We start from the raw sequence: 15,059 nt of genomic DNA, 5'->3' as shown, positions 1-15,059 counted from the left end.
TATTTTGAAAATATATATGCTCCTAACAAACTATTTAAATTTGCAAGAGCGAGAATTAAGAGCAAGAGCGGAGGATTTGACTCACTAGTACGTCATTTGACAATCTTCTACCCAGTGTCCTTTCTAAGTTATTGATAGGTTGACTTATCTAAGGACGGAGCTACATGTGGTCAAGTGGGGTCACTTGACCCCTCCCACTCTAATTTGGATATTTTTTCACCAATAAGATCAAATTTGTACTTCATCTAGTGAATTTGACGTCACAATTCTTAAGAAATTCCCCCAAGCATAAAGCAACCCGTTGGCCAAATTATAACTTTGTCGTCCTTTTAACACAAGAATTTTGATCATCAATCAATAAGTGTGGATAATGGTCGTTTAAAACTTTGATTTCCAATGCACATTTTTAACTTACAAATAAAAATTCACAAACTTTTTTTTGCATATTTTATGAATATTGAAACACTTTTTGCCCATCAACCATTGCTGCGAAGGCGGTCAACCGCTAATGATTTTCTGTTAGTAATAGACATTCATTTTTTTAATTAGCAAATACAAAGAAGATGAAAGTAAGTTTCAAGGTATTAAGTAATAACCTCACTGTCCGAGATTTCTGGCTCCACCCCTGAACCTACCGCGACTAGTCATTCTTCCAAGGACTTGACCCCTTATCCTTGCTCAAATCCGGGCCCCGAAGCCTAGCCCGGACACTGTGTCCATTGTTCATCAATACTTATTTGACCAGCCGGCTCCTGTATTGTCTCCCTCTGCATTGAATAAGAAATTTTTGTTTGCAATGACAATTGAGTTAATAATTATATCAAGAGTTGCTTACATAATTTGGCCCAAAAAAATATCATAGGTAACAATTTGGAGGTTTGAAAGGAAAGTGAAAGAAAATTAGACAGTGCTCCTTTTTTTTTTTTTTGAACACGAAACACATATATTGAAGACATAAAAAGCCAAGTACAAGCACAAATACAAAGGAATCTAACAATCCGAAGATACAAGAAACAACAGAAAAACTAAACCAAATAAGCCTCATAAAACCATCAACAGTGTGAAAAAACAACGAGTCCGCTCACGACAATGCTCTTGGGATGCAAGTAATGTAGTGAAATGTAACCCCAATTAAGGACTTTTTGGTCAGGTTAAGATTTGAGTCAGTAGTTTATACTTCTTCTAAAAGTTTGTGTTCGAAATCTCATAGTAACTCTTTCGGGTTTAGTTCAAATGAAATTTTGGAACATCTTTAATTGGGCGGCCTCCACTAGCTGATCATTGTGAGACTGTTTTCCAAGAAGTAGATTGAGATGCACGTACGCTGATCTAGATATCCCGAGTTAGGGGGTGTTTTCGCTAACAAAAAACGCTAAAAACTTAACGCATTTTACCATCTCGTTTCTCTTAACAAAAAAATTTCAGCATTTTACCATCTTGTTTCCACTAACAAAAAAATTATCAACAAAAACTTTTTTTGCTACAGTAACTCTACTCACAAACCTATTAACTTATTCACTACCGGAAACAACTTGGCATTTCTCAACAACTTATTCACTACCGAAAACACCTAACAACTTCTCAACCACAAATAAAAATCTACAAATTTTTCACTACCGGAAACCCCTCTAAGTATTGTGAAATGCAAATCTTCGTCCAAGTCAGCAGTATACTATTCCGATAAAAATAAAAATAAAAATAAAGTCGCGGAATACTATTGGGGAAGAGAAAAAAAGAAAAAAAAAAAAAGCAAAATGATTGTTTGGCCCGAAATTTAAGCGAAAGTGACAGATGGATATATTTTTTTGGAGCAAAAGGTGACAGATGGATTGAACTCCTATAAAATGCTGATTAAAGGGATCGATCCTATCATTGGTTAATGCATTATTATTTCATATCAGTCGGTTTTCAAGTGACATGATCTCGGTCTTTTAACAAATTGAGATTAACCCAATTTGTCATTTCTAGTCAAAAGTAGAGATTGATTATCTCTTCTCTTGAATGAGAGTTCATTGTACACGACAGATGAAATCTCAACCGAACAAATTTCAGCCATCTATCCGTTTATTACTAAAATAAAATTTGAGTCGTCTATTGTCGAAATGGAATTGCCCGGAAGGAGACAACGCCAATGTAGAGACAACAACGCCCCCCGGGTTCGGCTATAAGTTGGATTTTAATGTGATTGTGGACTACTAGATACATACACTTGTATTCTTGTACTACTTCCTTCAGAAAAACTCTGCCAAAACGACAGGTAATTAAGGTAAATACAGATAAACAAAGGGGTACTTAGTGAGGCCCAACGAAAAATGATAGGGACAAAGAAAACTCCCCAAAAAGAGCAACTAATGATTGAGATTTATTTTGATGTGCGAGACCCAATCATCAAAACGAATCTCAACCACTGATTGCTTTTTTGGGGGCACTTTCGGAATAAAAATTTTTTTTACCTAGCAATAGCATCTCTCGAAGCCCAAACCTCCATAATTGGAAGTCGGATCAGTTTCCATTTTTATATCGGATAACCAAAGGAAATGGGTTGATTGCTTGATTTTTTTAATAAATGATTACAGCCTGTGATTGGCAACATTCCAACTGGAATTAGATTCCAAACATTAATTAAGTAATTATCATTTATTTATACGCAAATATATACAAAATAGTGTTGGTGTAATGTGTTGTGATGCCAACCATTACATTCCTTAAATATATCTGTGCCTTGTAGAGAATGTTGAAGCAGCCAGCAAAGCCCCTGAAGAAGCCCATATAATCACTCCCCACCAGCCTAGCTTCTCTCCTCCTTATCATTGTTTTCTTCTTCATCATCATCTTTCCCTCACTTCCTAGAGAGAGAGAGAGAGAGAGAGAGAGAGAGGAGATTTTTTACTATTAGGAGAAAGAGAGGAAAAGGGGAGATCTTGGAGATTGTTAAAGAGATGGGAGCCTGTGCTAGCGTGGCCAAGGCAATGAGAGGCGGTGATGCTGGCGCGGCAGCGCCACCACCAGAGCAACCAACCGAGGAAACAACCACCACGGTAGTGGTGGAAGAGGCAGTTATAACCGAGAAGGAGGTCCCCGCTGGAGAGGCATCCGAAATCGTGGTTAGTTAAATCAAAATCTTACCTGAAATCCTGATGAATAATTATTTTCCTAAGGTAATAAATGTTATATGGTATAGAATTCATTGATGAGATATGAAATTAGCATAACAAAAAGTCCTGACAACCTTTAAATTTGGAGAGTGATAAATTATAGACTCGTTGACTATGGTATTGGCCGGAGATGCCTTTTTAAATATACAAGAGCAGTTTTATGATTATTATTTATTTATTGACCTACGTCCTGCTGTTGAACAGATTCTTTGCGTTTCTGATTATGAAATTGTTCATGTAAACTTTATTATTCGGGTAGATAATTAGGGTAATTCTAAATTTCTACGACTCAACTAACATAGTTGATGCAATTTTATGATTTAGGTAAAGTATTACAATTACAGTAAGGTAAAATTCATAAATTCATTTTCAAGTTTGTTACATAGTTGGGAATTCGGAAAATTATGAGGGGTTAATTGGGAACCTTACTGTGTGCACAAGGAGAAGTAAAGGAGGAAGAAAGTGGCCAATCTCTTGGATCTTTAATCAACTAGGTAAATTTATAACACTCCTAATCAACTAGGAAGAAAGTGCACAAGATTGGATCTTTAATCGACGAGGCCATTATCGGCGGTGTTCCGGTTGATCACCTTCTCTCTCTTTCAGTCGTGACTTTCTCTCTAAGGGCAAAAAAATCATTAAAGAAATAACTGATCCTATCCAGATTTGGGAACAATATTTAGGGTTGGGATGAAACCGAAACTGAAAAATGGAGTCGGGAACAATAAATTAATTTTCAATACGATGTTAATATGTTAGTATTTGTTAAATTACAACTAAGGCTAGCCAATATCAATAAAAGCCGAACCCTAGAACTTACGCTCAAATGAGCGCTACACGACCATTAGACCAAATCTCAAGGTTGTCTGAAGCAACTCTCATTTGGGAGATAATGATTGTACGTAATGATAAATTTCCATTCCATTAAACTTGTGTTAATTTGTTGATTGTGCTAATAACAGAGTGAAGCACCAAAGGAGACACCAGAACCTGAGACAACCGTCGCTCCGGAAGCAGAGGCAGTAGTCCGCAGTGTTGAGGAGAAGGAGAAGGAACCGGAAACCAAGGCTTAGAAATGAAGCCTTAATTTGGTCGCAAAAAATGGTTTCAGGTAAAATTAAAAAAAAAAAAAAAAAACTGGGGGATTGGCTTCTATTGGAAAATTGATGTTTTGAAAGCAAGGGATAGATGGAGTTGATTGAAATGTGTAACATAAATTTGTGTTTTAGTTTGATTTTCATTTTGTGATTGCTATTTGGAAATTCTGGATTTTATTCTATTGTTCCAAAGACACAGTGAGTGTTAATTAAATTCATCTTCTTAATTTTTTGCGTTTGCCTTTCAATGGATCTCTCTCTCTCTCTCTCTCTCTCTCTCTCTCTCTCTCTCTCTCTCTCTCTCTCTCTCTCTCTCTCTCTCTCTCTCTCTCTCTCAATGGAATACTTGATTAATGATCAGGAAAATAGAATTGGATTAAAACATATTTGCCTTAGTGAAAGGAGTTACACAATAAGAATTCATCTTCTTAATTTTTTGCAAACTTGATTAATGATCAGGAAAATAAAATTGGATTAAAACATATTTGCCTTAGTTAAAGGAGTTACACAATAAGACTAACCAAGGGTTGGCTTTGTCTAGTTTTAAATGTCGCTGTGGATTGAAGCTTTTTTTAATAATTTAGGAGGTCCGTATTAGCTTTACGCAACAAGCTGTAAACATCTCTATTTGGACCTCTTGAAATTCTTTAATTTGTGGATTTGAGGCTCCCAATGATGAATTTGAATTAAAACATGCCTCATATAAATTAGGACATTGCTTCTTGGACCTTCAAAAAATCAAAACAATTTGCGGAAAACCAATCTCAGGCGCTCAAGACCACTTTTGAGAGCTTAAGACCACTTTTGAGCGCACAAGATCTTTTCCAAAAATCCCTGTTTGAAGGAACTCTTAAGCGCTCGAGAGTGGTGATATCAGAGCACTCAAGACCACTGTGCTCAATGGATGCTTGAGCCTTCCACTTTCCCCCAAGACCATCATCACAGCCGTTCAACGCCGGCCTTTACCTATGCCACACTCAACCAGAATATGCAGAGAATCAAATCGTGAAGATTTTCCCCCCAACCAAAACTCATTTTATTTTATTTTTATTTTTATTTCAAAATAAAGCATATTCTATTTCTCCCCTATATATACCCCATATTCTGCAGGAAAGGGGACCACGAAATATTTTCCTCTCTAAGCCTCCTACTTTCTCTAAGCACAACATTTCCATCACTCATATTTTTCAAAGTTCTTCACAAAATAAATTTCCAAAAATATCAAGAACATCTAGAAAAATTCAGGAAGTTTAGAACTATCTCTGGTTCTGATTTCTTGCATTTTTATGCTCTTTTAGGTCCCGTTCCAGAAATCTTTTTAAAAAATAAGCAGCTTATTTCACATTTTCAAACTAAAAAATAATGTAAATGAAAAATAAATTTTCAATTTTTTTTACATCATATAAAAGATCTCAATGAGATATTTCAAACAAGATCCATATTACATATTTTTACATTTCAATAAATTCATAATTTTTGAGCTTAAAATTGTCTTCTTAAAAAATAAGAGTTTTTTTTGCGTTGTGGAACGGAGCCTTGTCTTCCAAACTCATCTTCCAAACTCATCCAAGAAGCAAGGTTCTAATCATAAAGGTAAAAATACTTTTCTCTCCTAGCAACGGGCTGTTTTCCTTCTGAGGGAGGCCACTCAGCCAACTCCAGTTCTTCAGGGCTGTTTTCCTTCTGAGGGAGGCCACTCAGCCAACTCCAGTTCTTCATACTGGGCATGAGGTTGAGTGATCTTAGTGTAAAAACAAGAGCAAAAATATCACAAAATAAGTTTCCAGTCAGCTGGAAACACTCTTGAGTGCTTAGGACTGTGTTCTTTTTCTTTTTTTTTTATGAAGGTCAAGAGGGTAATTTTACCTACCAACTCACCTAGGCAATTGCTGACTAGGGAGAAGTAGAGTGAACCCTTTAAATACACACACCCAAACCCAAACTCCCGATGTGGGAGCCAGCCCAACTGACGCAAGCCCAAGAGCCTCGCCGCGGATCGCAGCACTACGACAGGCCGGCCCAAGGGGCCTACACCAGAGGTCGGTCACCACCATAATGGGTAAGAACAACTTAGTTTTTTTTTTTTATGAAGGTCAGGAGGGTAATTTTACCTACCAACTCACCTAAGTATTTGCTGATTAGGGAGAAGTAGAGTAAACCCTTTAAATACACACCCAAACCCAAACTCCCGATGTGGGAGCCAGCCACCGGACTATCTTCAATCTCATTTATCTGCATTTTCCGTGAATATCCAGTAGGAAAATTTGGTGTTTTTGCAAATAAAATGGTTCCGTTATGACATGTTAACGTATATAATCTGTTTTCTAAGGGTAAAAACTCATTTTCTCCAACGTCTATTCAAGAACAAATCTTTTGCTATTATTAGAGTACCATGTTTTCGGAAAACAGAATGAAAACATCAACATGTCAAAATGGGTCCGTTTTCTGCTTAAAGTCAAACAAGGTGTGCAGTACTCCGAGCGCTCAAGAGTGCTGCTCATTACTGCACCTCGCTTTCTTTTGTATATTATCATTTCTGTAATCTTTTAAGTATTGAATGTGCACCGGTCCTTCAAAAGTCCAGTTAGATTCATTTTTCAGTAGCAAGGAGGAATGGTTTTGATGATCAGAGCTTGTCTCTTGCCATCCAAACCCTCTGCTAAGCACTTTCAATGCTTAAACAGTTTTGCATTCCTGTTTTGGGTATCATATTGCATGCACCTGTTCTCCAACCAAAATTTGCAGGGTGGTTAAGCAATACTCCTGAGCGCTTAGACCACTCCTGAACACTCAAGAGTGATTCCAATGGCAAATGTTCATTTTTTCTGTTATTATTCACTTCATGCCATTTCATTGATATATACTGTACACACATGCATGCACTCTTTACTTGATATAAAAGTGGATACCTGCTAGCTATTTTAATGAAACAAAATATTTTTAACAAAATCCCACAAGCTTTGAGTAGAGACCGACCTCGTGTCGGACGAGAAGGGTGCCGTAAAATCATTCCTCTCTTGTAACATGGCTTCCGAACCCAAATGATCTCTAGTTTTCAAATTCAAAAATCATTTTCAATTAAAATCTCGGGTAGCAAACCTCAAATCCGGATGGCGACTCCTCAATTTTTCAAAAAACAATACTTTTTCAAGCCGCCCCGATCCACCCGGGGCTGTGGTAGCGCACACAAGCCTTAACTAACTTCTTGTGATCAATATATTGTCCAACTTAGCCTACAAGAGTTGATCGCACCTAGAACAAACAAAAAATCTGATTGAGCAAGAACAAAATATCTGATTTTTTACAAAAATTTAAAACAATATAAGCAACTCTGATCATCTTCGTGAGACTCGAGATGGATGCGAAAGGTGCCCAAAGTACCCATATCTCTATCAATTGCAAAGGTAAAAGAGGAAAAAGCATTGGAATATCTGAGCAAAAGCAACTGTGCATGCACCAGTTTCACATTTCTATTTTGTAAAGAGAAATGAAAAAGGTCGGAAGAGGATAAGAAAATAAAGAAAAATCAGAAGAAACTGAGCTGTGAAAGCACGTACGTAGTTTCTGTTTAATAGAGTGAATGAAAAATTAAGATCGTGGACCAGAACCAATAGACCATAATAGGAATAACGAGCAGCTTGAATCATGAACCATATTGGATTGAACTAATTTTTTCAAGAACAATAAAAAAAAATAGAAATAACAAGCTGTTTGAATCATCTCAATTTGAAGGACGTGAAATGGGCCCATAAAAATCAATAAAGGGTGCCGTTTTTCTCAAGGCAACACCCCTGCCAACCCTGTGGTCCGCAAATTCGTTTGCGTGTACCTCAGACTAATCTCTGCAGTCTTTCACACAGCCGTTTCACTAATTACTCCTACTAGTTAGTACATGTTTCTTTAAAAAAAAAATCTGATGTTCTATATAAATTATGTATTGACTACTTGCCCCGTTTCAATTTCCAAATTTTTTAAGTACTTATTTTTAAGCTTAAAAATAATGAGCTTGCCGAAATCAAAAAATATGCAATATAGATCTTGTTTGATAAATTTCGATGAAATTTTTTGAACAATGTAAAAAAAATTAAAAAATTATTTTCGCAAATACATTATTTTTAAGTTTGAAAGTTAAAAATAAGTACTTATTTTTTAATTAAGAAGAAAAAAGTGAAACGGGGAAGTACTTCTTTCGGACATGCGGATCCACTGTTTTTCTTTTTCTTGTTAATTTCTTGTTTTACTTTTTACAAACGACAAATAAACTAGTGCTCCTTTATTTCTTTTTACAAAACTTTCGGAATTTTCCTATATTTTGTTGGAGACCATTCATTTTAGTAGCTAGGCTTTTTGTCTTGTTTCTAGTTAGTCCTCACTCAGTTGCATCACCCACGGCCCTGATTAATTGCATAATAGTCAAAAGAATTTCTACATTTTGATGGCTGTTGGGTTAGGTGTAAAGGAGATCGAATTGGTGGATGGGCACCAGACAAAATGTGAGCATTTATTTTCGGCACGGCTGCTTGTAATTTCTTTTCTTTCTCTTTATAAATGTTTCCGACTGCCACTACGCTAGGGCTATAAATGAACCGAGCCATTCGCAAACTATTCGAAGCTCGGTTCGGTAAGAGTTTGTTCGAGTTCAATTCGTCTGCTAAATGAACTGAACCTGAACCTCAATTTTAGGCTCTTTCCGTAAATGAGTCAAACCTGAGCCTAACGGTATTGGGCTCGGTTAGGTTCGCGAACCTATACTTAAATTTAATTAATAATTCAATAGGGGTCTATTTGTAAATGTAAAAAATTTTAAAGTTGTATATATAATTCAATACTTATTTTTCTCCCAAATTCTATACGATCAATGAGAGAGTTTGGGTTCGCTTGAGTTTAATGAGCTGAGTCAAATCAAACTTAAGTCTTGACGAGCTCAATTCGAGCTTAGATTCGGCTCGGCTAGATTCATTTGAGTTTAACAAGCCAAACTCGAGCCAAGATGTTCAAGGTTGAATCGAACTCAAGCCAAATCCGAGCCAAACTCGACCCAGACTAGTATCTTAACGAATCCAACCGAGCCAAACTCGAGCCTTGAAAAATTTTAACCAGCCGAACTTGAGCCAAGTTGTTCAGGCTCGAATCGAACTCGAGCCAAACTCATACCTTAACGAACCCGAGCCAAACTTAACAGGGTTCGGCTCGATTCAGTTCGTTTACAGCCCTACACTACGCCAAATTTTTCCTTTAGCGGCATTAAAAAACTGCCGGTAATAGTCTCAAAACCGCCGTCGGCAAAACAATTGTCGGGAATACAAAAACGGCGGTAAATTACCGCTGGTAAAGGTTTCAAACTATTAACGGCGGTTTTGATAACGCCGCTAATAGTTTCGGGAAAAAAAATGACATTGCCGAGATTCGAACCCGCGACCTGTTGATTAATACCCGAGCACTTACTCACTAAGCTACATAAGATTATGTGTTTTATTAGAAAAATAATAATATTTATATTATAATGTATTATTACCGACAGTTTTGCTTACCGCCGTTAATAGTTACTTTTACTAGCGGTTTTATATTACCGCCGGTAATAGTTACTTTTACCGGCGGTTTTACTAATGCCGTTAATAAACGGCGTTTATAATTACCTTTTGCAGCAGTTTGTCATTACTGCCGGTAATAGCACCCTTTTCCGATGGTTAAATTACCGCCGGTAAAAAAACCGCCGGCAAAGGCAATTTTTGGCGTATCCCAGTTGGTAACTCCTGTCTTTCTCATGTACGAGGCCAGGGTTCGAGCCCCGTCGTGGATATTTGGGATTCAAACCTTGAATATATAGCCTCTGAAACCTCCTGTAGACTAACCTACTAACATCCTGCTAATATATACATACAATATTGGTAAGGGGAAAAAAAATCTCCGGCCGGGACATTTTTCTTGTTATCCTCTTTGTATTCCCATTGATATATCATGGATTCCTATATATGAAGTCATTATTGAAATCATGAATGGTTATCAAAGAAAATAAGAAATCCGACAATCAAACGTGCCCAAAAATATTTCTTTAATCTATCTGATCTTGTATTCGTTTATGTAGAGAACTTTCCCTAGCAGAGATCATGTGTACTCTTTTTGTGTTTTCTGCTCGCTCTCCTAATTGTTGAGAACCTTTTCTTTTCTGTTCTTTTCGATGCAATAGTATAAAATAGAGATCATATATACAAACTTTGAAACCTAATGAATATGGATCTGTATAATTACGCGTAAATAAAATTAAATTTCTCTATTAATGTGATTTGAATTTGCTACATATTCACAGTTTTTGCGAAATAGCGCCCCCGTGCCTTAAGCTAAGGCTGTATTTGTATATTTCACAATTTTTGCAATATATATTACATTGGGTAGTAGCACAAACTTATGTACTATTCAAAAAGGAGTCTGGTATAGTCGGTATAACGTATGCCAAATACACTCAAATTTATATGGGACTTTGCTCCTTTTTTATTGTGCGATAGGATTGGTTCCTAAGGATTATTCGAGACGTGTGTAAGCTGACCAGACACTTGAGTTATGAAGAAAAAAAAAACCCGCGCCACCAAATGCACAAAACGATAACACTAATCGCTGAAAATTCCTTGGTTTCACTAATCACACGATTTCATTGTGTACGTACGGAGCCGAATTAGTCTATTAATCTCATGATCAAGTTGATACAAATGCCTCGAGTGGAAGAACTTCAGATAGAGGGGGGGGTGGAAAAAAAACAAAATCATGGAAGCATTGGTTTGGAAGATATGATCGCAAGAATACTTAAGCCCCGTCCTGTTAAGATCAATATAGGTTTGGAAGATATGATCGCAACAAAATCATGCCAAATCCAATTCATATTAAGCCCCGTCCCGTTAAGATTCTTGTTTTTAAAATACTTATTTTCTGTTTTACGAGACATGTTATTCTCTCACAATAGATTGATTCTCTTTAATTCAAAAAAATAACTTATTTTATTTTATTTTATTTGTCTGTGCCTTTTGGAATTTTGGGTTAGGATCAAGATTTCCTTTTTAAGTCTCGTGAAGTACACGTTTCTACAAACACCTGAATAGCCAGAATAGGAACCTCCCCACTACTGAAAGTGATCTCTTTCTTCGACAATGATCATTTGGTCTCCGTCCCTTTGTCTAGTTGAAGAAAACAGAGGATGAAATAGACTGCTCAAGATTTTGTTTTGATGTGCAGAAAAATGAAAATTTGGGCGTCACTTTTGATGTCATTGATGATGCTAGTCATTGTTGATGCTACAAGACCCACAAACAATGCCCTGGTCTGGTGGTGGTGGTCTTTCAGGTGATGAAATAGACTGTTCAAGATTTTGTTTTGATATTTCAAACCACTATTTTTAAGGGGTTGATATATATATTTAGACAATGTTAAGGCTCCGTTCCAGAAATCTTTTTAAAAAATAAGCAGCTTATTTCACATTTTTAAACTCAAAAATAAAGTAAAAAATATATATTTTTTTAATTTTTTTTGCATTGTATAAAAGATCTCGATGAGATCTTTCAAACAAGATCCATATTGCATATTTTTATATTTCAATAAATCCATAATTTTTTAGCTTGAAATTACCTTCTTAAAAAAAAGGGCTTTTTTTACGTTCCGGAACGGAGCCTAAGTCATCTAAATGAATTATAGCATGTGTTTCGAACTTGTGATTGATGTTGTGGTTGGGTTTTTTCTATTGTCTAAACAAGCTAAAGCTCGCAAAAATACGGATTTTGAGACCGTTCATTTTTATCACATGCATCAATTAAAACTTCATTTTACAAAAATTACTACTTATCTAAATGAATTGCCGTTCAAAAAAAAATTCTTAAACTATAGACAAAATTTTCTAGGAGAAACCCACCATACACACATATAGATTATGACTTTCTACCTGATCAGTCGAAAGAAAATATAATTCGACCAAGTATTTGAGTATCGATATCCGATAAACTAATTTTATGAATATAAAATTTATATACAATGAAATTATGAACAGTAGGATAGTCAAAACACACTATTGCTATAACCACACAAAAATACAAAAACAAATGCACATGATGATCACGTACATAAAATTACTATGTATAGGTGTGTTATAGAATTATTGTAGTCAAAATGGGAATGCGGTGATCAATGAAATTATGAACAGTAGGATAGTCAAAACACACTATTGCTATAACCACACAAAAATACAAAAACAAATGCACATGATGATCACGTACATAAAATTACTGTGTATATGTGTGTTATAGAATTATTGTAGTCAAAATGGGAATGCGGTGATCAATGAAATTATGAACAGTAAGATAGTCAAAACACACTATTGCTATAACCACACAAAAATACAAAAACAAATGCACATGATGATCACGTACATAAAATTATTGTGTATAGGTGTGTTGTAGAATTATTGTAGTCAAAATGGGAATACGGTGATTAACGCTTTTCTCATGATGATCACATTGGAGAGATCTCAAGAGTAAAAATGAGATCACAACCTTGAGAGCAATTTTCTAAAATGGGATTCAGTGTATCGTAGGGAAATAAAGTGCCAGTTAAAGTTTTATATTGAAAAGTGATGGACATGTGAAGTACCTGCACCGTAGGAGGAGTGGCGGACGCAAGATTTGAACTAAGCGAAGCGAGGGCCAAATGAAATGTATTTCTACGTAACCAAATAAAATATAATGTGTTGTACAAGTACATAAAAAATGCTGTATAGATGACCATCCGAATACAATATCAAACACAATCTTTCACTTATACGTAAATCCCGTGTATAATAATAATGGATTTTGTTACACTGGCACTGGCAAATATGTAGAGTACTTCTGTACTTGTGCCGGGCGCCACTGCATATAATAATAATAATCATGGATTCTGTTACACTGACACTGGCGTGTTTCCAATACACAAGTTTGACTAACGCCGGCTTTGAAGCAGGAGAAAAGTGTTTTGACACCTCTTCTTCTTGAGAAGTTTTTCAGCGCCTGGGTGGGCAAGGCCACGTGGTGCTGAGCATCATTTCGGTCATTCAAACGTGTTTTAGACAGTACAAACTTGTTTGGGTGATTTTTTAATATGAAATTACCAAAACACCCCCTTAAGCCTAAACAGATTTGAACCATTTCAAACACGTTTGGATGGCTAAAATACGCGCTCGACACCACGTGGCCCGTGACCACCTGGCAGTAAAAAATTTCTCCTCCTTAATTTCTTCTTCTTCAGAGAGTCTTCATTGTCCGCATCACTTCCCACTAACACCGGGGACGACGAACCGCCAAACCTGCTATCCCCATCCAGCCATCACCGCCGTCCACGTGCATGCCATTCCGCATTAATTCCCCTTCTCTTCGTAAACGAAGGCTAGCTCTGAATATCATAACCATCAGTGTACTAATGGCAGCTGGTGCATGTCCATTCCGTGTCTGTGAAGAAAAGCCTGTATGTCAAACTTGTAAAAAGAATCAAGAGCAGAACCACACACTTTAATCTGTTCCGGCTAACCTAAAATTTAATATATATATAAACAAAAAAAGAGTTTTATAATTAATGTCCAACAAATTTGTGTATAAATACGTAAATGCTCAAAAATAAAGAAAAGAAGAGTACATAAAAAAAATATGCACTATTGAAGTTGTGCTCTACTTAAGTTGTGCCATATGTTGTTTTAGAGAGTATAAATCATTTATTATCGAATCTAAGTCGATATCTTCAACAAGTTCTAATTCTAAACTTTTACATGTAAAATGAGGTGGGCTAGAATTTATTGAACTAAAAAAATTTCATATATATATGTACACCACCAAGCTTCTACTAAGAGTGCCATTAACTTGTTAGGTTAAGGACTTCCTCTTTCCAAATCAAATTTTAATGATCCGAACAGTTCAATGTGTGCAGAACGTGATTTTAATGATACATATGAGAAATCAGCAAAAAATATGACCAGAAATGGTTTGATCTGAATAGTTTTTCATAAAAATGCATTTATAGCATTTTTATGAAAAATTGCTCGGATCAAGTCCTTCCCAATCATATTTTTTGCAGATTTTTTCGAACGTATCCTTAAAATCACGTTCTGCATACATTAAACGGTTTGGATTATCAAAATTTGATTGGAAACAATATCAAACTCATGAAATTATTAACTTAGCAAGTTAATGATGCCTTTAGTAGAAGGGGACTGTATCTACATAATAACGAAGCTCATTTTTTGAATCTTTTTATAAATCTAGACCCTTCATTTCTAAATCCTATGATTAACAAGTGTTAAGAGTTTCTATAAGTCTAAATCATTCATGTTTTGCTACCAACAGTCAAGATCAATTTCCCAAACACTTACTTATTTAAAAGTAATGATTTTGAATTGATTTTATTTGTTATAGAAGCAAAACTTTAATTGATATATACATGATAATCGACACAATCCATATTGATTTTATTTGTTACGGAAGTAAAACTCATATATGGTAGAACTTTAATTGAGCGTTCGAGTCGTGTCTTCAGACACAGACAAATACTAGTGTGTGTATATATATATATATTATTTTTATTTTAAATTCCACCCGAACTACAGCCCACCTCATCCTTTAATGTAATCCTCCTACCGTTTGGTAAAGAAAATAATTAAAATCATACAAATATTATATGACACGTACACAACGGAATTTCGGTTTTTTCCCCTTCTTATATTTGACTTTCAACAAGAAAGGCACTAACAAGCTTCGAAAATTCCGGAAAAAAACTTATTCAAGTGGCTTCATAAACTAAATTT

The 15,059-nt window shown here is 35.7% G+C and overlaps 1 protein-coding gene across 1 annotated transcript; it reads left to right on the top strand.

Annotated features, from left to right (window-relative positions):
* Positions 1-2,688: 2,688 nt before the first annotated feature.
* LOC131308844 (uncharacterized) lies at positions 2,689-4,479 on the top strand. The gene is made up of 2 exons (XM_058335875.1): positions 2,689-3,104; positions 4,118-4,479. The coding sequence occupies exons 1-2, from the start codon at positions 2,940-2,942 to the stop codon at positions 4,226-4,228; spliced, it is 276 nt and encodes a 91-aa protein (XP_058191858.1). The 5' UTR covers positions 2,689-2,939; the 3' UTR covers positions 4,229-4,479.
* The last annotated feature ends 10,580 nt before the right edge of the window (positions 4,480-15,059 follow it).

The sequence above is a fragment of the Rhododendron vialii genome, chromosome 11a (assembly GCF_030253575.1).
Source record: "Rhododendron vialii isolate Sample 1 chromosome 11a, ASM3025357v1".
Lineage (NCBI taxonomy): Eukaryota > Viridiplantae > Streptophyta > Magnoliopsida > Ericales > Ericaceae > Rhododendron > Rhododendron vialii.
Note: the sequence above shows the minus strand (reverse complement) of the source record. Positions and strands in the feature narration are given on the sequence as shown.

Bases quoted from the DNA above. Each gene is read 5' to 3' on its own strand.
- LOC131308844 (XM_058335875.1), top strand. From the start codon at position 2,940: ATGGGAGCCTGTGCTAGCGTGGCCAAGGCAATGAGAGGCGGTGATGCT. The intron at 3,105-4,117 runs GTTAGTTAAATC...TGCTAATAACAG, and splicing joins GAGAGGCATCCGAAATCGTG to AGTGAAGCACCAAAGGAGAC.